General features: G+C 37.1%; 2 protein-coding genes across 4 annotated transcripts in view; one reads left to right on the forward strand and one right to left on the reverse strand.

Moving 5' to 3' along the window:
* LOC129775912 (uncharacterized) overlaps positions 1-23,416 on the forward strand; it is a 580,006-nt gene that overhangs the window by 328,362 nt on the left and 228,228 nt on the right. For all 3 annotated transcript variants that reach the window (XM_055781160.1, XM_055781159.1, XM_055781161.1), the window contains exon 3: positions 4,261-4,316. In XM_055781160.1, coding sequence (XP_055637135.1) covers positions 4,261-4,316 — 56 coding nt within the window. The remainder of the gene's footprint in view (positions 1-4,260; positions 4,317-23,416) is intronic.
* The window catches only part of LOC129775911 (beta-alanine-activating enzyme), a 286,887-nt gene that overhangs the window by 4,169 nt on the left and 259,302 nt on the right, over positions 1-23,416 (reverse strand). The gene's annotated exons all lie outside the window — the stretch shown is intronic.

Below are 23,416 nucleotides of genomic sequence, written 5' to 3' on the forward strand. Positions count from 1 at the left end.
ATGATGCATACCGGTTATAGATACTATGGATAATTGCGATGAAATCGATATCTCATCAAATTGGCTGATATCATTGATTAGGTAGGGGCCGATACGAGAAGGATTGGCAGTATTTTTAGCGCGAAACACCCTTTTCATCGTTTACTTTGTTGAAAAAAATTAAAGTTACAATACTTATAACAAGCCATTCCTCGTAATATACATAACACATTGTAAAATGATGATTTTCTAACCTTTTCAGCGTGGAAAGAATACTTAAATTCGGGAAATTTGAAGGAAAATTCGGATTTTTCTAACAAATTTAAACAAATTTCATATTAAAAAACAAAACATCCTCATTTTACTGGCTGCGCCATCTGGTTGTAAATCCAACGTAAATTCGTCAATTTCGTGTAAGAGCAATAATGTACATGAAATACTTTTCTTAGTGAAAATACAAAATGTCGCGGAGACGAATTGAGATTGAAAATTGCACTTGCATTTGCCTGACGAGTATTTTCCGCGAGTGGAAAACTTTTTTGTTACTTAAGATATGTTTTTAAAAGTGCGTATGCATTTAATTTTTTATTTTTGTAGTAATTTTTGTTGAAACTATTGGTAGTTTAGAAAAGCTGTCTAAGGACTTGCTGTTGAAGAATGAGTTGTGGAAAAAACATTGCGGGAGAAATGCGAATAACTTATGAAAAAAGCGTATTTTAGAATATTAGTGTAGGGCGGAGCTAGTTGGTCATAGACGATATCTTGAAAACTGAGCGTCCAAAAAATTAGCGATCAATGGATGAAAAATAGCGAATTGTTGATGCAATAAAATATGAAAATTGTAGAAAAATTTATCAAGTAGAATATACGAACATGGTGCCGATTTTGTCAATATTCATTCATTGTTTACGTATTATAAAATTTGTTCTAAAAATGGTTAATAATCGTGAAAAACTCGGTTCTGATGTAAAACAAAAGTTTATTGTATGTATTAGTTTTAAATGTTAACGAAAATCGATTTCAAAACTATATTTATTGACTTTTCATGAATATCCTTTATTTTTATAAAGAGGGGTTGGTCACACAACTGCGGGGCTAGTTGGACATACAAATTGCATCGTTGTAGAAATTGCTCATTTGAGAGCAACGTATATAAAACTTCCAGGTATGCCGCGTTTCATTACGCAAGCTATAAACAAATAAAGAAAGTAAATGTTTTTCTGCTATTTGAAACGAGACAACCTGAGACCAACCACCGCACAAACACCTTGCAATATAATTGTCATATTTGTATTTTTTTGTTGTAAAATTTTCATTAAATATAACACATGCTAACATTGAATATCAACAACTCACAATGATGCATCGAGTAATGTAGCATACCTGGTGGTTATTTCAATATACTTTGGGCGAACGAAACAGATGCAAGCAAGAAACCGGCTGTGCGTAGAGATGTCGGCTAATCGTTCGATTAATTCAAATAATTGAATATCTGCAATTTAAATCGAGCAATTTTGTATCGAATAATGAAAAATATAAATTTGAATACATCGAATAATTATCACAGTAATCGCATACTAGTTGACAATGATTCTGTGAATATACTTCTTTATAACTAGTAGTTAAAGAGACCAGTTATAGGGATTTTTCATTGAAAGGGTAAAAGGTAAACTTCATTGTGGTACATAATATTCTAATGGAAAACTTCGCACTACGAAGTTATATCCAAATTTATTCAAAAATGATCAGCTAGCCCCGCCCTACCGTACGCAATTTTTTAATCCTATATTGGAAATATCTTAAAAGTTGAATTGATGCATTTTATCCGGAAATTTCTCCACCCTTTGACAATTAATGTCATCGCTTAAGATATGAAGGAATGGAAAAGAATGGCTTTAGAGTTGTTCCAAACTTAGCTCGAATTTAAAAGTTTTTTTATACATTTGTTTTTCTAAGCATATTTTTTCCATAAAATCTCATTAATTTCCTAAAGCTCGGTTTTAGACATTTTTCCATACAATCATACTTTCCGAGCCTTATTTTCCAAGTTTTTTGGTAGAAATACTCTTGAGTTAAATCATTTTTATCCTTTCCACTCAGCATTCGAAGCCGAATGAGTGTGCAATGTTTTATTCAAATTTAAAAACTCGCGTGTTTTCAGGTCATTCTGACTGCTCTATTTGTGTAATTTAATCAAAATAAGAAAATAAAATAAAAAAAAACATTTCAAGTGGCCAATATCAAATAGAAAAAGTTTTAAAAAACTGAAAAAGAGTCGACCTTTTTCTATCGCTCTGGGATGAATTACACAATAAGAATGGGAAATGCTGTTAATTGTTTCATCTCGTTTGTCATATCCAGATTCAACATATGACTCTTTAAGTTCTTCCCTTATATAAATAACCTTTCTTCGTTGACAGTAGAGGGAGTAAATTTTATGTTTGCTGCTCAGCAGCTTTCCATCCTCAGTGTCATATTGAAGTACATAAATTTGAATCCATGAATCAAGAATTGAAAAACTATTTCCTATAATTTTCAATGGGTATTATTTTATCAAGATTAAAGAAATATGTGAGGAATAAAAGATATAAGTCAGACGTGCGTTGGGTGCCACATTTATGAATCATTTGAAAACCATTGAAGAAAAATGGAACGTGTTTTTTTATCAAATTCTATATTTTATATGTAAGATAGGTGAAATAATCCCTCCGATGGCACCTAAAAATAGCAAAAAACAACACATTCCGACTTTTTTCTTCGCTCTCAAACACACCTCATTAAAATGTATCGGATAACCAGTTTCTCCTACCGTTCCGTATTCTATGAGATAAGCTAGAATATAAATTAGCACCACTTCATTGTGAACTTTCCGTCAGGCGGTTTATGTAAATTTAACTGTTTACGATTCCAGACAGAAAATCAAACAGAAAACAGAAAAAAATACTAACATGCATTTTGCCTTGAAATTGGCATTGGCAAAAAAAATAAAACGCCCTCATCCCCGGCTTTGTTGGGGATACAGCAATTCTACCAGATTCCACGAAGGACGCCTGATTCTATTAACATTTTTGCCTGGTGCCAAGTGGTCGATATAAATTAGATCAATCAATTATTCGTTGAAAGCGATTGGAAGAAGAAATGAAACACGTTCAAGCGGACAGGATTCCGGGGCAAATGGGGGAACGAACCTTCCTTTGAATACATTGGGAATACCCGTTATGTTTTTTTTTGTGAGATGCGTGATGCACGGAACCCGAATTGAAGTATTCGTGAGAATTCCCAATATTGCACCGACAGCCCCAACAACATCCGCAATGAGCAGGAAATTGCAACTCACATCCAACACCTTTGTGTTTCAAATCTGTGAAAGATCAATACCAGCGACGGTCAGCCCCTCATTTGTCTAGCTGCTATGATTCCTCCCCGCCCCCTGCTCGGTGTGTGGCACATTCTGCTGTATTACATAACTTTGCTAGATATTAAGACATGCACACTTGGAACAGCATCATCATCAACAGCAGCAACAGCAGCAACAACCGCAGTCGAGGCTATTATGCACAATCGAACCGATCTGAGAAAAAAAAACCGATTGCGCGTTGAGCCATAGGGTAAACCTAGCGGCGCATGGGGATGAATATAGATGCAACTGCCGCAATGGCATGCATAAAAACAAAATAAGATGCAAGGGAGAGGATCCGCGGTAGCGTGACCAAATTCTGTTTGCCGGATGGTCAACAATGAAGAACACATTTTCCGCTCCTGCTGCCGATGTGAACTGCTCGCGAGCGGATAATAGAACAGTCACGCAGCGAGGAAATGTAGGGCTTTCCCATGGTTCCAGGCGGCCACGAGTGGGAAGGAACGCCACACGTACATTTTATGCACCGCACCGCGCGGAAACCCAGAGAGAGAGGCTGCATGTCCAACGTTTTACGCCTCCGGGATGAACCGGGAGGGAGTTTGGTGATAGCATCGATCGAGGTCGTGTTGCACTCAGCGGAATAACAGTAAAAATTGTGGAGATGGCGTAAAAACAAGCGAAAGCATCGGTCCCACCGTAACTGGCTGACTTCCATGTTGTGTTGCGCTTATTTTGGCGTGAAGTGAGCCTTCCCTCCTTGGCGTGGGGTGAGAGCGGACTGGGATGGGAGGCGAGGGTCCGCGGTCCACCGATTGTGTAGTGGTTCTTGTTGGGAATATTCGTCGGGAAAAACAAATGTTGATCATTGCTCAGCACTCATAACTAATGTTTACTTTCTTCTCTTCTCTTTCTCTTTGCAGCAAAAATGAAATTATTTTTGCCATTAGTGGTGTGGATAGTGCTGCTATTACGGACGGTGAGTACCCCTTCTTTTTCTGACGAGGAGTTGAAGTTCGAGAATCTCTCGAGAATCTGGCAACCGTTATGTCAAGTTGTAGCTTCACCTAGTTATGTCTGCTTGGGATCACAAGCAAATGATAAATGACACGGGATATTTGTGCTCAGTAAGGTTTCAAGTGAAAACGTCGAAAGAAATTGCGAGGCGTAATTTAGATAACAGTTTTTTCTCTACTTCCGACGTTACTATCGTCGGAAGAAGAGAAAAAAAACTGTTATCTAAATTCAGTCTAACGATTCTTATAATTGACCCCAGAACAAGTTTCAATTTCAGCAATCACTTCTGCATTGGAGACAAATTTTCTTCTTGAAGCTTTCTTCCTGAGATCTGCAAACAACCTGTCATAACTGGGTGGTTCGAAGGAATCCCCGATTGGTGAAACTATACATTCACCCTTATTCCTGTTTTCGAACGAATACAATACGTTCGAAAGTATGCCTCATTCGTATCCTTGGTTTCGTACGAAAGAAATCTGTCCATTCGAACTTTCGAACATCGTTCGTTCGAACGAATTGTCCTATTCTTGTTTTCGTACGAACGTGTTTTTTCGTCTTTCGGTCAAACGCTACTGTTGAGTTGCGAATGAGATGTTTTTTTGTGGTTTCGTGAAACTATGTGGGATGTAAAAAATACTCAAATAGATTTTTCTGAATGTTTGTTTTAATTACAGTGCTAAATTTCTATAGAAGCAGAAAAAAAATAGAAATGATTTTCTCATCTACCGATATTTTCAATTTTGCTGTTGGAAAATCGTTTGGTCGTCGAGGATTAAATGAATTGCTAATCGTTGGTGTTGAACAGGTGTTTCTAACCTTTCCACAATCATCATCGCCAAATTTCGAGCCATACAAATTGATCGTTTTGTTCCTGAAAAATAATACGTTAAAATTTATGATGATTGCTTGACACTAAAATTTAAACTGCATAGATGATTTTCAATTGTTATTCTAAACCGTTGAATCCCTTCCAGATATCGTGTTTTATTCTTCTTGATTATGAAATTATATTCACGGTTCACGTCACGTTCATCGGTTCTCCATATTTTCATACCAATTCGTCCAACTTTTCAGGTCCATTTTTCATAAGTAGCATTAGTTTATATTCATGTCTTCAAAAGGAGAACTGCTTTCGGGTGTACTAATCAGAAACAAAGAACTGACGTATTAACGTCACCGCAGCAGTTATCCTTTGGACGTGTCCGGAAAATCGCAAAGGAAATAACAACAAAGAAAAAAGTGCAATGGAAAATTGCACACATGAAAGAAAGCGCACGCGGAAAAATGCTCATGGGTATCAATGCCACACAGAAAAAGAGCATTTTTATAAATTAATTAATTTTTTCGTAATGGAATTTATTCTGAAGTCGATGAAATGGGGACGAAGTCCTCATCTAACGAGAATAACGAACCGAGGCGGTCTCAAGTCGCCGAGGTGACGCAATGCAAATGTGGTCATAAGCAAACTTGTGATGCACCGGTTCTATTCTATTCTTTGTTTTCAAGAGGCTTTAAACTTTGCAGTTCATTCGCCTCTAATATGCACCGATTGTCCGGTTAGTTTGGAACATAGTAGACGATCCTTCAGTTAGCTCTGACCGAGCCATTGACTAGCACACAATGTTCACGAAAAAAAAATGAAACCCACGAAAATCAGTAATTAGTTAGTTTTGTTTTGTTAAATAATTGAATAAGCAAAAGTAAACTTACTTCATCAACCGTTGAAGAGTGGTAGATGAGGAGCTTTTGACCTAAAGCTACATCTTTCAGTAAGGGTGCATCATCAGATAGCTGTCTGTTACAAAAGTGTTTTCCAATGTACCTCTATAATGAATATTACGACATATTACCAACTTGTATATTGATCTCACGGGGACAAAAATGAGTCACGAATCAACCATGCTCAGCTAAATCTCACCAAAACTCGGCTCTTTTCAGAGCTAATAACGTTAATAACTATTTTCACTGGGAACGAATTCTTGTGATTTGCATACCAATCGAATCGAAAATTCTCTAAGATTTGTTTGATATGCTATACATTACAATTCGCTAATCTCTAAGCGGTTTAAATTCATGAAAACTGGAAGAAATATTTCTACGCTTCTATCACAATTAATAAAGTGTTATTTATCATGAACATTTTTCATTTCATGAACAATTGAATAACTGTAAAATGGTCAAGCGTTATTGAAACGTCTCAAGTGCCAAGTTTCGATTGGCCCGATTTACGGTTTCCCCAACATATACTTAAAAATCGATGTACCTGTGGAAATCCGCTCTGCAAATAAACATGCAAGTCGAGGGTATTTTTGTTCCCACCGAGCTGTGTTTCCCTAACACGGACTTCAAAATCAATGTGCCTGGGGGAATCTGCTTTGCAAATACATGCAAGTCGGGTCCATTTTTTCGTGTTGAGTACTTTTGTACTCGCTTGTCGATGTGCAGACCGGAATATGTTTCCCTGAAACGTGCTTTCAATCTGAGAAGACTGGAAAATAGTCATTTCAGATACTAGAGCTGAATGAACTACGGTTCGAGAATAACGTAAACATGAGATGTGCAATAATTTCGGGGGGGAAATGTAAAATACAATGAACGTTTGATAATTCTTCCGTTCACATATTTTGGTAGTCCTAGGCGTCATATCAAACGTAAAAAGACGTTCGTCGAATTTATTTGTAACGAAGAACATAATCTATTACAAAAATTTCGATGCATTAAAAAAAATCGAAGTGGTAAACAAGTGGATTGCATAATATAATTGCATAGTTTTACGACAAAAATATGCGGTCGTGTTCTAGAGTTCGTTGTTGCTCTCCGTGATTGACCTGAACCAACCAAATTGCACAAAGAACACACAGAATGACGCTTGGGACTAGCAAATCATTCTCGTTGTGTAATTTTCGATGGTTCGAGCTTTAAATGGTCAATAACGACGCCGGCCACGTCCTTACAGTCACGAGGGGAAGGGAAGGAATGTTAGTATGATATTCGAAGCCCGAATGCCAGAAGGGTCGCCTCTATAGCGTGGTTCCCTGGCGTTTATCATGAAAGGGATAGTTGTTAGTGGAAATGGTTAAGAAAAATCAGGATTCACTGCGGTAAGTGATTATGGGAACGCGAGCTATTGGCTACTCGACGAAACAAAAACTTCATGTGTCACGACGCGCAGCAAAGATTATCTTTAGGTTACCTGAGAAGGAAAGCCTAAACAATTTATTGGACCAGCTATTGTTATTCAATTATTTAACGCATCTTTTTTGTCGAAATTTCATCGCAGAAAAATAACTTCGGGAAACCTGTGGAATAATATGTTCATTCGTCGATGCCACTAACATTTTGTCCTCCGGCGACACCACTGTGGTTACGTTCGCCTAGCATCTCAGTGGCCGGCGACAGCACTTTAGTATCGTTTGCATTCTGTTAGGTGCATAGTGTCACGGGTTATCTCTGCTCGATGAGGCCTAATGTTTTGTGCAGAACCTTTGCGAAATAAATGATGATCGCGGAGAACCCGTATCACCAAGTCCCGTGATGGTTTATTATTTGCAAAAGTTGGAACTAGAGATGTCTATTTCTTTGATTTAATCGATTATTGATTAATCGCATTTTACAATAATCGATTCATCCGAACAATTGTTTCGGTATTCGATTCATCAAGCGAATATTTGTTTTCGGTAATAACAAAAAAATGATTTTAAAAATAAATATAAAAGTCATGATAGTTTTGCAATAATATCGTATCGTATTACGGACGTTTAGAACAATCAAATAATGAAAGTGATGAATTTTTAATGACGAAATCTCAAATAACACAATGAATACTATTACTGAGAGGAGTCGATCGAGAGTTCCAAGAAGGATATCAAATTCTCCTTTAGAATTAGCAGAACGACACCAAAAGCGTTGAGAATTGATATCACCAAGATGTATAACATCCATAACACATTTATTAAACCACTTGCTGATGCGATGAACTTCGTCTCGTCTGATATGAATGTTAAATTCACGTTCACATTTGCTTACTAAACATAAACTTGGGCTCAGTCCCAATTTCCAAGACAGTAATTGATATTTTTGTTGGCCGTTTTACAATTTTCTCTTTCTATAAACTTTCTAATACTTCTAACAAAACTCGTCATTATATCATATCTATATATAACATAAAAATTAAATCATATTTATATATATATAATTATATCATATCTATATCTATATATATATATATATATATAATATATATATGATGATCTCGTGTCACGATGTACGTGGTCGAACTCCTCCGAAACGGTCCGACCGATTTTCATGAAATTATGCACAAAAGCGTGGTAGGCATGAGAATAGGTCGTAAACTACATATGATACTGCTAGGGTACCGATTATCATATGTTTAATACCGGTTAGGGTTGCCACATGCAGAAAAGAATCCTAAATAATTTTTATTTCTATTTTATTTTCAAATTTGGCATAGGAAGTACATATAACCTCAGAGGAGAGGTAAAGAGCCAGCGGCTGCGAATAGAAAATCAGAAGCGGTGTGAAGAAAAATACACTCACTTGCGAGAAGTTATCATGAGCAACGCCGACACAGCCTTTGCTATTGCTAGGCCTAAACGCATGCATTGTCATGATATTACAACACGTGTGTGCAAACAAAAATTCAATGAAATTAAGAATGGTTGGATGACAAAAGCGAGGGTTACCTCATATGCACATATTTAATTTTGGTAGCCGACAAAATACGCGTCTATTGATCATCTACTCACCCGTATTCTGAAATACGATCGAACCAAAATTACCCGAATCGATTGCTATATCGCATTCTGTCATCCGTTCGACTTCGATGGGTTGTGCAAATGTAGCAAACTTGGAACGCAATGCGATATAGCCGTCATTGAGATTCATGTTTCATTTCCGTGAAGCGCAAATTGTTATGAATTTTGGAGTGAAATAAACACGCGTTTAACACAAAAAATCTAAATGAAATTTCTCTGTAGGTAGGGGAAAATCTTGCCTCTGATAATTATTTTATATTATGTATAATGATTCAAGTAGATTCATAGAAAAATAGTTAAGTTAGGGTCAGGCCCATGAGAAGGATTATTAGGTGGAGCAGATGGCAGAATTTGCGAACGTAGTGTTGTGACGTTGATATTTGTGTTTATGTTCAATTAGGCGTCGTGCACAAAATACGTAACGCCATAAGGCAGAGAGGAGGGTCGAGGTTGCGTTACTTTCTGTGTATTAGAGATAGGAAATTGCGTTACGTAGGGGGAGGGGGTCCAAAATCAGGATTTTTAGCGTTACGTAATTTGTGCAAGACGCCTTACCTTCCACATCCATATGAAATACTTTTATTCGGCAAGTTTTTTATCAATTAAAAACAGATCTTTTCATGGAGTTCCCACTGAATATGAATATAATGTGACAGTGTGTAGTGGATATGGATAGTGATATTTTTGTGTGTCATTTTCACTCTCTCACCTTCATAGAAACAAACAAATCGTTATTTTTGAGGTGATGTGATGATATTTTGAAGGCTCTCAGTACAGATGTATATGATTTGAGGAAAAAAGTTTACAATTAAGCAACATTTCATTGAAAATTCTGCTATTTCCGAGGACTGAGAATAATAATGTTCTCTGGGCGTTTTTGTTCCTTAAATGATGTAAGTAAGTCACAATACAATTATCATCTATTAAAAAACAATTAGTTATAAGATTTCATGAGCCTTTTTTCTCATGACATCATCAAATTGTGAGTTATTTAAATATCGTTTCATCTCTTCTATACACATTCCATATTGAATGCAAATAATAATAACACCATATTTTGTTTACCAATACAAATATACTCTGCCTACTGCTCCACCTCATATGTACCCCATTGGGGCAGGACTATGTCTTCTAAGTATATAAACAAAATCGAGTAAAAATTCTAATTCAAAATTCAACAACTTAAAATTGCTTTCGGGACTACTACTGACGGATTACTGTTCGATATTGTTACCACAAATATTGTTCATGGTTCAGTCATGACCTTGCATGGCAGATGAAAAATGTACAATGCATTTTTCTAAAGATTTCACCATTGATACGACCGCAAGCCAAGGTGAATGTCCGATATATCAACGAAGAAATACTGATAATGACGGACAATCGTTCATAAAAATCAACAACGCAGACATTGACCTTTAAAATCGTTGGGCATTGCCATATTCGCCTCTTCTGAGCAAAACATTCAATGCTCATATTAATGTTGAGTTCTGTAGTTCGATGAAGAGCAACAAATACATTTGCAAGAACGAAATTTAAATTGATTGTCTTTATTCAATTTGTCTACTTTACGACAAAAATATATTCCTTTTTTCAATTAACATTCAACGTTTACATCGAATTAACAAAAGGAATGGTTTGTGTTTTTTTTATTTCTGTCGATGGTCATCGACTGAGTGCTCTATACCTCGGTATGTCAAACACAAGTGTGAACACAACAGTCACGAGCGTTTCACGTTTGTGTAGATCGTGAAAACATTTAAACACACTTACAATACATTAATTAATTTTATTTAACAACCAATTTATTGACCAGAAATAATGTTTATGGCAGAACAACGTTTGCCGTGTCAACTAGTTGTTACAATAAGACACAATTCTCGGTCAAGATTTTTTGATAATTAACAAAAAACATGTTTCTTCATCATATTTGATACGAAAAAGTAAATTTTCATTCATATTAATTTATTTTCAAACTGCGTTAATCCACCTGAGAATCCTTCACCATTTACGCTTACGCCATCGCAACACGAAGATCAATTTCGTCAACGCGAACTTCAATTGGACAAACAACGCCTTCTGCGATTTTACTTCCAAATATATGAAATTTTCCCATTTTCCTTCAGAGCTTTCCGAAAATTTTGCGACTTCTCTCTCCATAATATTGATCAATGAGCAAAGACGAATACAACGCTTTTTAAAGCTAAACTTTTAGCTTAAAAATTTGTCAATCTTGGAAATGTTAATCGCAACAAACGCCCCTCATCTTGATGTGCTTGATGCTTGAAGCATGGTATGGTTTTTTTGGCTTATTACCAAAAACAGTCTATGCAAAATGATGCCATAAAGATTATTTCAAAACAAAAATGTCGAAGGCATTATACTTTTTTGAAAAAAAAGTCACAGGAGGGTTGTGTCCGAAACACGACGGCATAGTTGACATAGAATTCCGTTAGACTATCTGTTGATTTTGGATACGTTTGAAGAATTACATCGTTCTTCTTCTTCTTCTTCTTTTCATTTGTTTACGGAGACTTGAAATCCAACGATTCATTCGTCTCCGATATTCTTCTGATTTCTACTTTTTTTTGTTTCTTAAATTTCTTTATAAAGTTCTGTTTCTTTGAAAAATTGAATTAGATTATTTTCTTATGTTTTATCATTACTCAAAATGTCCCTGAGGTTCTGTCCAATATTATTTCTAATTCTAGCTTCTTTTGTGTGCTGACAATCCAGTAAAAGGTGACTTACAGAAATGGGGGCCTCGTTGCAAGAGCATTGAGGTTTTTCTTTGTTTCTTCGAAAAAGATATGTATGAGTGACCTTTGTATGGCCGATTCTAACACGGGTGAGAATCCGTCTTTCCTTACTGTTATTTCTGTCATGCCATGGAAGAGTGGTGTTTTTAATTCTTTGAAGAAAAGTTGTTCTACTGTCTCTCCAGGCTATGTCCCAACTTTGGCGGATCTGCTGTTTTACCCATCGTTTCGCATCAGAGCGAGGATTACATCGTTAAACTCTTTGATAACGAGTTGGTTTTAATGTCCCTGTTAAGGAACACATTTCGGTAGGAACAAAAGTTCCCCCTACCTTCATGTATTTGTAATGCCGATTTCCCCAGGCAGCTTGGTTTTGATGTCTCTGTTAGGGAGCACATTTCGGTGGGAACAAAAGCCCCCTCTACTTTTATGTATTTGCAATGTCGATTTCCCCCAGGCAGCTTGGTTTTGATGTTAGGGACCCGCCGCATGTGTCATCAATTTCGACCAATCAGAAGCAGATATTTCCGTTAGGATAGGGGTTGAGACTTTTCTATTGCTCGATGTTAGTTTCATGACAATTATTATTTTCTTCAATATAAAAAATTGTTATGGAGTGCCGAAATCGATTGCCACAAAAATTTCATCAAACCATTATGAAATGACTGAGCAATAAGCGTTTGAAATTGGACAATTTTCACGATGTGCTAGTTTTTTTTTTCTTTTAGAAATTTGAAAAACTGAAGCGTTGAAAAAGGTTCCACTGGACGGCACTTAAAATACGCTCAAAAAGAGGAATTTCCGTAACTGTATTTGAAAACAGGGCTTATATTCATCATGTGAGAAACCAGATAAATCAGATTGCGGATATTTGCAAAACAATTGCACTCTCGCATCCAGACGCGGTACGTATATGTCCCACGTTTAGCCAGCCAGCGACAACGGTATTTTTACGAGACTATAAATCCAGGTTCAAAAGCCACTAAGATTCAATCACCTGACCTCATTCACCTATTAAGTGTCCCCATTCTACTAGCCACGCGGTAAATGCTGCACGCGATTAAAAATCTTCGCCTTCCGAGCGTTCCGCCTCGCGGTTTAAAAAACGATCCGTTTAGCGGCCCCGAGTTCACTAACTGTGTTCCGAGCCACCGCTAACAGATGTCAGGCTGCTACCGCGCTTACACTGCGCCGAGTGGATCCGCCGCCATGCAGCCTTGTGGCTCTTGTGGCTCAACAGAAGACCCAATCCGCGCGCGACGTAAAAACAGCAAATTAAATTCACTCCGCTAACCCACATTTCCTTCCGCTTCGTAGCCCTAATAGAAATGAATCTGGAATTGAGTAAAGTCAAATGTCATATTGTGTGTCGGATAAGCGACCGAGCCGAGCCGACCGAAGACGACCTCTTTGGGGAACGAGTTTTTCCAGCTCGGTTGGAGGAGGATTTTCTGCCGCCCCACAGGAGCATACGGGGAGAAACGATAAACCTACAAACCTTATTTGCTAGATTCTGCCAGATCGGAACGCTCTTTTTTTCGAGCAACCATGTTTGTTGCGGAAAGTGATCACACTCTTCCCGAAGAAAGCGGTCCCAAACCGGTTCACATACTGAAGGCCTGCCAAACTGAACGGGCATCACCAAGGGGGACTGTCATTTGATGGCGGAAGCAAATGGGCGCCTCGCGAGGAGGCTGCAGGCGATGATCAATAGTGATGGCTGTTGGGCAAGGGGGAGGTGGGTAATTTCTCAAGGTAGCGAATTTACGGTGCCGTGACTGTTTTCGTCGGCGGAAGGAATATGGCATCAATAAAAAGCTGGTTTGAATGAACGGAACCGTAATGGTTACGACTGTTATGACAGTTTTTGTACGTGAAAAATGTGGCAATACAGTAATGTCATTTATGACAAATGACAGTTGTACATATGAGTGATTGAGGTGACATCCTTTTTTGAGAAATATACCCAACGGGAAATTGATTATCGGTGGACGATTTGCTAGCAAAACTTGCACAATGTCGAACATTAGAAAAAGAAAAATGATTACAACGTGACTCACTATTCACCCAAAAAAACCGACATTCGACTCGCCAACCAGTGTACAACCATGACATGTTAATTGGCGCACCATTTATGGTGCTCGACAAAAAGTTGCTCACATTCGAATGCACAAATTCAGCACTGTCGAAAACTGAAACCACGCTTCCCGCGACCTCACTTTCGCTCTGTGCAACGCTTTTGAGAGCTGATTCATAGCTGCGATGAATGATCTCAGAGACGCCCTCTCGTGTTTGGAAGGCGCTTATATCACCCCAAACAGACAGAGGCACCGCTGGCTGGTTCTCCAGCGTCCAACATGGCATCAGTGAGTTATGGCTTCGTGCTGAAGTTGTTTTGCCACTTTTCCCATTTACCTCTTAGGTATTGGTTCCGATGGAGTAGAAAAATTACGTGCAGTGAGACCCCACGAGATCTACATGAGTTGCGTGAGCGCATGTAGATTTCGCGGCCTTCAAGTATTTACTCTTTTTTTTTTCGACTGCAACCTGGGGGCGCAAAGCGCAAAGTTCGCCACTTTTTTTCGGGGGAACGTGAATGGCGAAGTGTTCCTACACAAATGTCGAACGTTCGAAGGTGCAAGAAAAAGTTGTTTCAATTTGAAGTAGCCGTGATATTTTACAGCGATAGTTTGGGAGAGATACCTTTCAAGAGATTGCCGCCGTCGGGCTGTATCCATACCAGCTATGTCGTGACTTCTATTACTCTACTTAATAATATTGTATTATCAATCGATGATATTTTCGATATGAATTTCGAAAGGACTGACAGCTCCGCTCTGGCGTTGCTCAAAACCATGTTTTATGCAATCGGGTGCACATAAAGGGTGTAGGGGAAGACCGGGTAAGGCCGTCCACGTAAGAAAACCAATTTTCATTTAAACGCCCTTCAGGATTTTCCCTATTTGTTGTACTACATATCATTGAGTATCTAATAATATACTACTAAAACTACTAAAACTACTTTTTTTGCGTTTTTTCATTAATTTTTGAAATGATAAAAAATTGCTTTTTTTTCGCTGGCGGGGTAAGAAGGACCAACCGCGGGGTAAAACGGACCATGACGGGGTAAGACGAAGCGATGCTATTTTCAAACAGTTTACTCTAGTAAAAATAACAGGAACAGTGTTGTCTAAGATACTAAATGTTTAGGGTTGTTCATAAACTACACACAATCTTCTGAAAAGGCCATCAATATTCCACGTGCAGAGTTTTGCAAATATTCGTGAAAAATTTACCAAATTATTGGAATTTATAAGGACGATTTTTCGACGACTTCCTTATGTACTTTCGGGGCATTTGTGTGTAAAGAGACGAGCAAAAATATGGTATTTTATTTAATATGAAAATCATTCAATATCACAACGTATGGCGCTTTTACCCCGTCGATAGTGGACCGTTTTCCCCCCCAGAGCACCTTTTGCATTAGTTGCACTTTCCACGCATTTTATATTACATTTTACATACCTTTTAAGAAACGGAACAATCTACTGAAGGATTGGGACACTGACAATTAACTGAATACACAGTTTTTGCTGGAAAAATCCTTATTTTGGTTGCCTTGAAAATTAGATCGCTTGCAACCGCAATGGACGAAAATTTTTTTTTGTTTGCAATTTTGATATTTCGTGCGCTCAAGTGTTGCCAAATATTTCGAAACGACAAAACGAGCTAATCATGCTTCTTGCGTAACATATTTGACAAAAAACTGAGGATTTCATATAAAACTATAAGTTGCCCGTCTTACCCCGCCGGGCGCTCTTACCCCGTCTTCCCCTATACGATAAAAATTGTATACACAGAATTGTTCACAAAATTTTATTTCATTCAATTTTCGCTCTCGTTCCGAAATCTTTTTTGAAATAGTATCCATCCAAACTTTTTTCAACTATATTTCGCTTTCAATAATTTTTGGATACTTAAGATAAATTGTCTTACTGATAGCCCAAACATTTTCTGTAGGAAGTTCCGGCGAATTCAGTGGACACACAAATTGTTATGGCAGTGACAGGGACAGGACACGCTAGACCAGACATGTACTCCAGAGCAAATTCATAGTTTTCCAGACAAAGCATCCTGACATCTTGCCTTTTCTAGTGAAATCCCTGGCTGGCGCTCGAATTCTGTCAAAACGTAATTCATCGGACCATTTTTATTATCACTCACTTTCTTTCGACCGTTAGACGATTCTTTTCGGGAAGGTAATCTTGATCACCTCGTGGATGGTTATGACAGGCAACACTCTCTAGCGCGAACACTGTATGGAAAGTTTATCTGTTCGGCAGTGAGGATAAAATGGACATGCGGTGGATTTAGATAGTTACATATTGAGTTAACACTTTGATCGCCCCGTCACCCAGATCTGGGTGTAAATATGGGATATGTAGAATAATAAAAAACTGAAAAACCCAAAAATACAGTTTTTATACTGTACTTTTAAAAAGTTTTTCCCAGCATGACCTATTGTAAGTATGTTTGTTTATCTGTTGGGTTATCCCATATCAATAGAAATTTAATCCACTTCCTGTTGACCGATTGATCTGAAATTTGGAACACGTTTTTATCTCTACTGTAGTTATAAAACTGCGTATTCCATAATCTTTAAAATCCAAGATAACGGCCGCTACAAAATGGCGGATTTCATATGTTCTCTAAGCCCCATCAATATAGGTATCAAACGAAATCGCTTGACTAGTAGAACACAGTTATGTATGAAATATGCAAATACAGCATGGCCGCCAACACAATTTGGCGCCATATATATTTTTTTTCCGAACCTTCTCAATATGGGTATCAAATGAAAGGGTAGAATACAATTTATTTATTTAATTATTCATTGTCGTCAATCAAAATTGTAGATCGATACATCATTAATATTACTTAAAACTACTTATCTAAAACTAAAAAAATTAAAGAGAGCTGGCTGGATAATTTATCCGTTTAATTCAAAAGAGAATTTCAATAAGTTACACAATCAAAAAAAAATTATTTGTTTATTTATTTTTTTATTTCGTCAAATCAGCATAGACTAAATATGCTGCCCAAATATTACAGTGAAATTTAACTATATCTTATTCTATTCAGATAGTCTTTAAGCATTGACCTTGACATGCTTACATCAATTATTTCACTGTGTTCATTACAGAGGCTCATCAAACGATTAATAGGACTATATTTGGCATAATTCGTTCTTCGGTAATCTATGTGAAAAATGTTAGGGTTTCTCAGGTGTGTAAAATATAGGTTTCCTAATATTTCTTCTGAGTCCACTCATTGTGATATGATGTCAATAATAAATAGAATCATGGCAGAGTTCCGACATTCTTTTAGGCTTTCGATATTGATTAGTATACATCATTCTTCATGTGGAGGGAGATGATATGAAGACCAGCCTAGTTTACGATAATAAAAATTGGTTTTTGTACAGATTCAATTCTGTCTTCGTGTGAAGTTACATAGGGGGACCATACAATACTACAGTATTCGAGAATTGATCTGACATATGTAATATACAATGTTTTTATTGTGTACGGATCGTGGAAATGGTAACTGAAGCGTTTGATGAAGCTCAACATATTCTTTGCTCTATAGATGATTGTATTATAATGAGCAACGAAGGTTAGTTTGGAATCTAAGACCACGCCTAAGTCTCTTATTCGTTGACATCTATTGATGGGTTGATTTCCCAGCTTAACACCATTGTTCAAATGTGTTCTTCTTCTTGCAGAAGTCATCGAAGTGCATTTCCTATCATTGAGCTGTAATAAACTCTTAGTGCACTAATTATGAAATATGTCAACTTCATTTTTGAATGTTTGAGAGTCTTCCTCATTCTTTAGTTCCATATAAAACTTCATATCATCTGCGTAGATAAATCCTTAACATTGTTAAGAAAAACGCAAACGTCATTAACAAATAAAATGAACAAAAGTGGCCCCAAATGAGATCCTTGAGGAACTCCGGATGAAACAAATATTGGTTTTGAAATTTTCCCATTAAATCTTACCATTTGCGTGCGGTCAGTCAATTATGATTCTAGCCATTTCAATAGCTTGACTTCTATCCCTATTTTTTGAAGTCTAAGAAGGAGTAAGGATATATCAACACGATCGAAAGCCTTACTAAAGTCATGTATACAGCTTCAACTTGATTACCATTATCCATTGCATTCAAAGTGAATGTGACAAATTCCAGCAAATTTGTTGTTGTTGATCGTCCTTTGAAAAAGCCGTGTTGCTGGTTCGTAATTCATGTCTTTAGTTGTTGAAAAAGTTTTTGGTTTATTATGGCTTCAAAGAGTTTTGGAATGCAAGAAATTATTGCCACTCCACGATAATTTCTTTCATCGGATCTATTACGGATTTGAATATTGGTACAAGAAAAGAGTTTTTCCATATTTTGGGGAACCTTTCTGATTCCAATGACTTATTGAAAAGCCATAAAAGTGGATGAGTTAACTACTGAACCGATCGACATGAAATTTTGTATGTAGGGGTTTTGGGGCACGTTTCCATGGTGAATAGACACTCCTCCCCCTCTCTAAGGGAAGAATAGATGGGGTCTGTCTTTATTCTGTCATATTTTCTGTAACAAACATTTATTCCATGTAACGGAGAAACATGTTATTTGCAGGAGGTTGAAAAATCTTGAACGACAATTGTGTCTGAAAATAATCTGATATTATAATGATGAGTTTTGGTAGAAATACTAGGAATTTTTTAGTAAAAGGTAAATTCAACAGGGTCGATTAGAAGATCAATCAATGAACAGATCTGCGATTGGACTCATGAACTTGCGCTTAGTAAGAAAACGTGATTGTTTGAAGGTATTGATAACAAAAAACAAATTTTGGGCGGGACTAAGTTTGCCGGGTCAGCTAGTGGTCAAATATAAACTGTGACAGAATTATTGAACCAAAAGAGCCCAAATTACTCCTTTTTAAAAAGTACGCTACTTAGAATAATTCGATTGTTTTCATTTCAAAGGCGAGAAAGGATGTTTAGTATAAAAAGCTGTTGTAAAAGATCTAAATAAGTGGAGCTGGGAATCATTCGAGAACTAAAAACCTTGAGAGTTAGTGTTTTTAGGGGTTTTCATTAATTTTCTCCCATAAATGCTTCATAGACTTGATTGTTTCCGTTTAACAAATAAAATCTTTCAAATTGTTCTTTATAGTAATAACACCGTAACATATGTGATTTGTTCTTTCACAACTCACTGTTTTTTTTTCACTTCTGCCGCAATTTCATTTCAAATAATAAAATACATCAATTGCCAGCGAGAGTTTTTTTTTTCATTTCAGTAAGTTCTTTGACAGTGTATTTTGAATTTCATTAATTATTTTTCCAACAACGTCCAACCGATCATATTTGATCAACTTAAATAAATAAAAACCCCTTCAAAACAGAACAGAATTTGCCGAGTTACGATCATTCGTGACACACCACGATTACTGAGGGTCACCCGGCACAACTCCGCACATAAATCACCTTGGCTTCGCAAGCCCGTTAAACTGAGCTGTGGTCGTTGCGAAACGCGATCGATTAATTAAGGTGTGTGTAAATTGTCTTTACATTACAGAAACACGCCTTGTCAAAAAACATCAATCTCAAACAACAGCTCCAACGCGCCATCAAACGCAACGATTGTGTTTTTTTTTTCATTCTGCTAGTGCCCGCACATTGGGATTATAAAATTTGCATATGCAAACGAGGCGCTGATGTTTGACGGAAATGCTTCGATTTGATCATTGGAGACATTCTGGGGGTGAAGCATGATCTAATGGTTGCTTTTTTACGCAACGCTGTGCAACAGCTAACGAGTACATACATTGTCGGCTAATATTTAATTTAACACCAATACTTATGGTGATACATATTTGATCAAACTTTTTCGAGCTAAAAGGTTTCAAACAGTTGCAACACAACCATAAGTGTGGCATTTTCGAAAGAAAACATGTTTCAACTCGTGTCTGAGACATATATTTATGATAAGCTGAAGGCCAACACGAGCGAGACCATTAATTGTCAGATGTTTTCAGTGATGGGAAAATGTCAGTTCAGAAATCGTGCAATTCTCACACTCAAATATCCAGTTATGCAAACAACGATAAATGTCAAATCATTTTTGCCATTTCCGTGAATTCTTTGAAAAAAAACACACATGATATTAAGAAAAAGTCAAGTTCACACCTGTCGAAGAGAAAACATGGCTAGTGATCCCCGATAATCGTTCGATTAATCGATTAATCGAATACTTCCTACAGAAATCGATTATTAATCGAACGAATACTGCACAACCAATAATCGAAGCGAACGAATAATTTACGTCGATTAATCGATTCAAACCCAGAGAGAAAAAAACGTACGGCCGCTTCCGTTTTATCATGAAAATCAATCATTATCTTTGACGCTTCCCTAAGTTCGTAAACGAAGCTCAATGCCGTCAACGCGAATTGAGCTTCGTTTACGACTTTATGGGAGCGTAAAAGATAATAATTGATTTTCAGGCGGAATGAACACTTTTTAGATTCCATATGGCTTTCTAGCAAATGAGAAATATTAGTCTAATTAATTATTTCTCTCAGTGTGACGATTAATCGATTAATCGATTATTTGGGGCGATTAATCGTATCGAATAATAAACTACTGAAAACTATTCGATTAGCTGATGAACGATTAATTTCAAAATTCGGGGATCACTAAACATGGCCTCATTTCAAAGGTATCATCATCGTTTGTTATTCCCACAATGGAAGCGAGTGTTTTGCGTTTCTCATTTCACCTCTTTTTTTTCGAAAATCTTCCACACATCTTCCGATCGGCCGTAAAAGTGAAACTGTAAACCACACTTCGTTAGGCGGTGGCGGCGGCGGCGTCGGGGGAAGCATATGTGGAGCGAATATGATGATTTTGCAGCAAAGCAGCTGCTGCTGCTGCCGGTCTCCATGGCTGCTGGCTTGCCTAAGCCCGACGAGACAGATCATTTCTCCGCTTTTTCCCTTCGTCCAACCAAGCGCCGAGCCGCCTGGCCAAAGTGAGTGAGTGGGTGGGTTCGTTTTGCTGTGTGAGCCGAAGCCGAGTGAAAGTGAAACTTTTTTTAATCGAGGAAAGTGAAGTCTTTGCATTGGTATCCGTTGAGGGGGACAAGGGAAAGGAAAATGCCGTCATCCACAGATTTGACACGGTTATGACACGCACAGACGAAAAATATAGATGGTAGGCAAAACTCAGACATCGGAAGATGTCTGAGTTTTGCCAAAGCTCACATGAACCGACAGTGGGACATGGTATGTTGTGACAAAGAATGTTTCCAAAAGCATACATTTTGCTATGTACCATAACGAAAAGTTTTTCAATGTATAGGTTATTTTCACTAGCGTAAAAATGTTCAATTAGGATGGTCCTGATGGTTTCAACGGGTACTGGCGTGATTTACGGAAGAATGAACAGTATTCTTCAACCAGGAATTCTGGTGCAGACTCGTGCATGGTTTGGGCGGGATTCCGTGCAACCGCAAAGCTCAAGATAGCTTACACACCATTCAAGGATTACACACATGTTCTGGAATTCTCTCTCCTACTTTTTTTGCGTGGATATCGTCACAAAAAAATCACATTCTACCAAACCAATGCTACTATTCATTCCAGCAAGTAAACTAAACAATGGATTAAGGACCAAAAACTTAATTTTTTGGACTGGCCGGCTCGCTCTCCAGACTTGAATCCTGTTGAAAATCTTGAGGGGAATCCTTGTACACAGAATCTACACTGAGGAAAAACGGTACACCACGATTGAAGAGCTCAAGGTCGCAATTTCGGAAAAATGGAAAAATATCGAGAAATCTGTTCAGCAGAATTTGGTTAATAGTATTCCAACACGAATTTTCAAGGTTATTAGTCTAAATGGCAAGGTTCCTAATTATTGACATTTAAATCAGTCGATCGTTTTGAATTTTTAATTGATAAAACTTATGAATTTTGAAGTGGTCTTATAGAAACTGGACAGCTGAAATTATCTCATTTAAGCACAATAAATAAACAAACAACTCTTTTGAACGAAATTGACATTAAATATACTTTATTCTAAGCATTCAACAATGTGTGAATGTATCTTGTTGAAGTTCTAACTGTTTGTGTTGCAACGAAATAGAATCAGGGTGGTCTTATAGAAGTTGGACAGAGTGTGGTTCCGTACTTGAAAAAAGAACCACTGTATTAATAAGCCAATTAATAAATCACAACGTAGTGACACCACACCAGGTTATGTATGTGTATCGAAAAGTAGTCTTAACACTAAACCTTCCGATGTTTCATGTATACCTATTCCTACCACAGCGGGTCAAGTGACCCTTTATGAATAGTTAGTGAATAATGACTCGATTTATATAGTTTTGCTGAGAAACGTGGCATACCATATTTCTCCTGTATATTTTGACATTTTTAGCATAAAAGTTATTAGCAAAATAATAAAATTACAGTTTTGTACACGCCAAATAGTACTGTAGCTTGGAATGGTTACTGTTAGCTCGCTTGGATAGACAATTAATTCTAATCATTCACTATTCATTCTCAAATACAACAAAATACATAAACCAATAGCAAAAATGTGTGATGCAATGATTTTGTATCACAACCACATATACAAATCTTTCTGATATCATATGAATGTTTGCACGGGTCAAATGACCCGTTGCGGTAGTTAGGGCAGATTATATATATATATATATATATATATATATATATATATATATATATATATATATATATATATATATATATATATATATATATATATTTCTCAGTAAAAAAACAACAAGAGAGAAGTAAACACTGAAAAATACATTCGATGTAGGTTTTAAGAAAAGTAGTGTGGGCAAATTATGTTGGGAGAATGTAATTTGCAAGAAAATTTTGACTTAAAGTTTAAAAAGGGTAATTTGACCCCTCGTGGTAGGTTTAGTGTTAAACTTTTAAACAATCAAATAAAACTGAAAACATTCAGAAAGTATTTACAAAAGCGACCTTTCTCCTTGAACTTGGCCTTGACAATTGCCTAGTAACGTTCAATTGACCGCAACTGGGGACAATTAGGTGGGTTGAGGTCTTTTTCGACGAACGTGATGTTGTTTCCCGAAAACCATTGTCGAGTGGATTTGGAATAATGTGCCGGTGCTAAATCTGGCCAGAAAAGAAGAGGAACCTCGTGCTTTCTATAAAGTGAAAGCAATCTCTTCTTCAAGCATTCTTCCACATAAATTTGAGCATTTATAGTTCCTTTTGTAAAAACGTGCAAATGGCTTGCTAAACGAGCCATTTTGGACGAATTTTTCCATCGCAACAGTCGTATCCGCTAATGGTACACTCTCTCCAATCGATTTGGTGTAAAATTGAGGTCCCGGCAGTGTTCTGGAATCTGCTTTGACGTATGTTTCGTCATCCATGAGAATGCACTGGTAGGAATTATTCAAAA

The sequence above is a fragment of the Toxorhynchites rutilus genome, chromosome 3 (genome assembly GCF_029784135.1).
Source record: "Toxorhynchites rutilus septentrionalis strain SRP chromosome 3, ASM2978413v1, whole genome shotgun sequence".
NCBI classification, from domain to species: domain Eukaryota; kingdom Metazoa; phylum Arthropoda; class Insecta; order Diptera; family Culicidae; genus Toxorhynchites; species Toxorhynchites rutilus.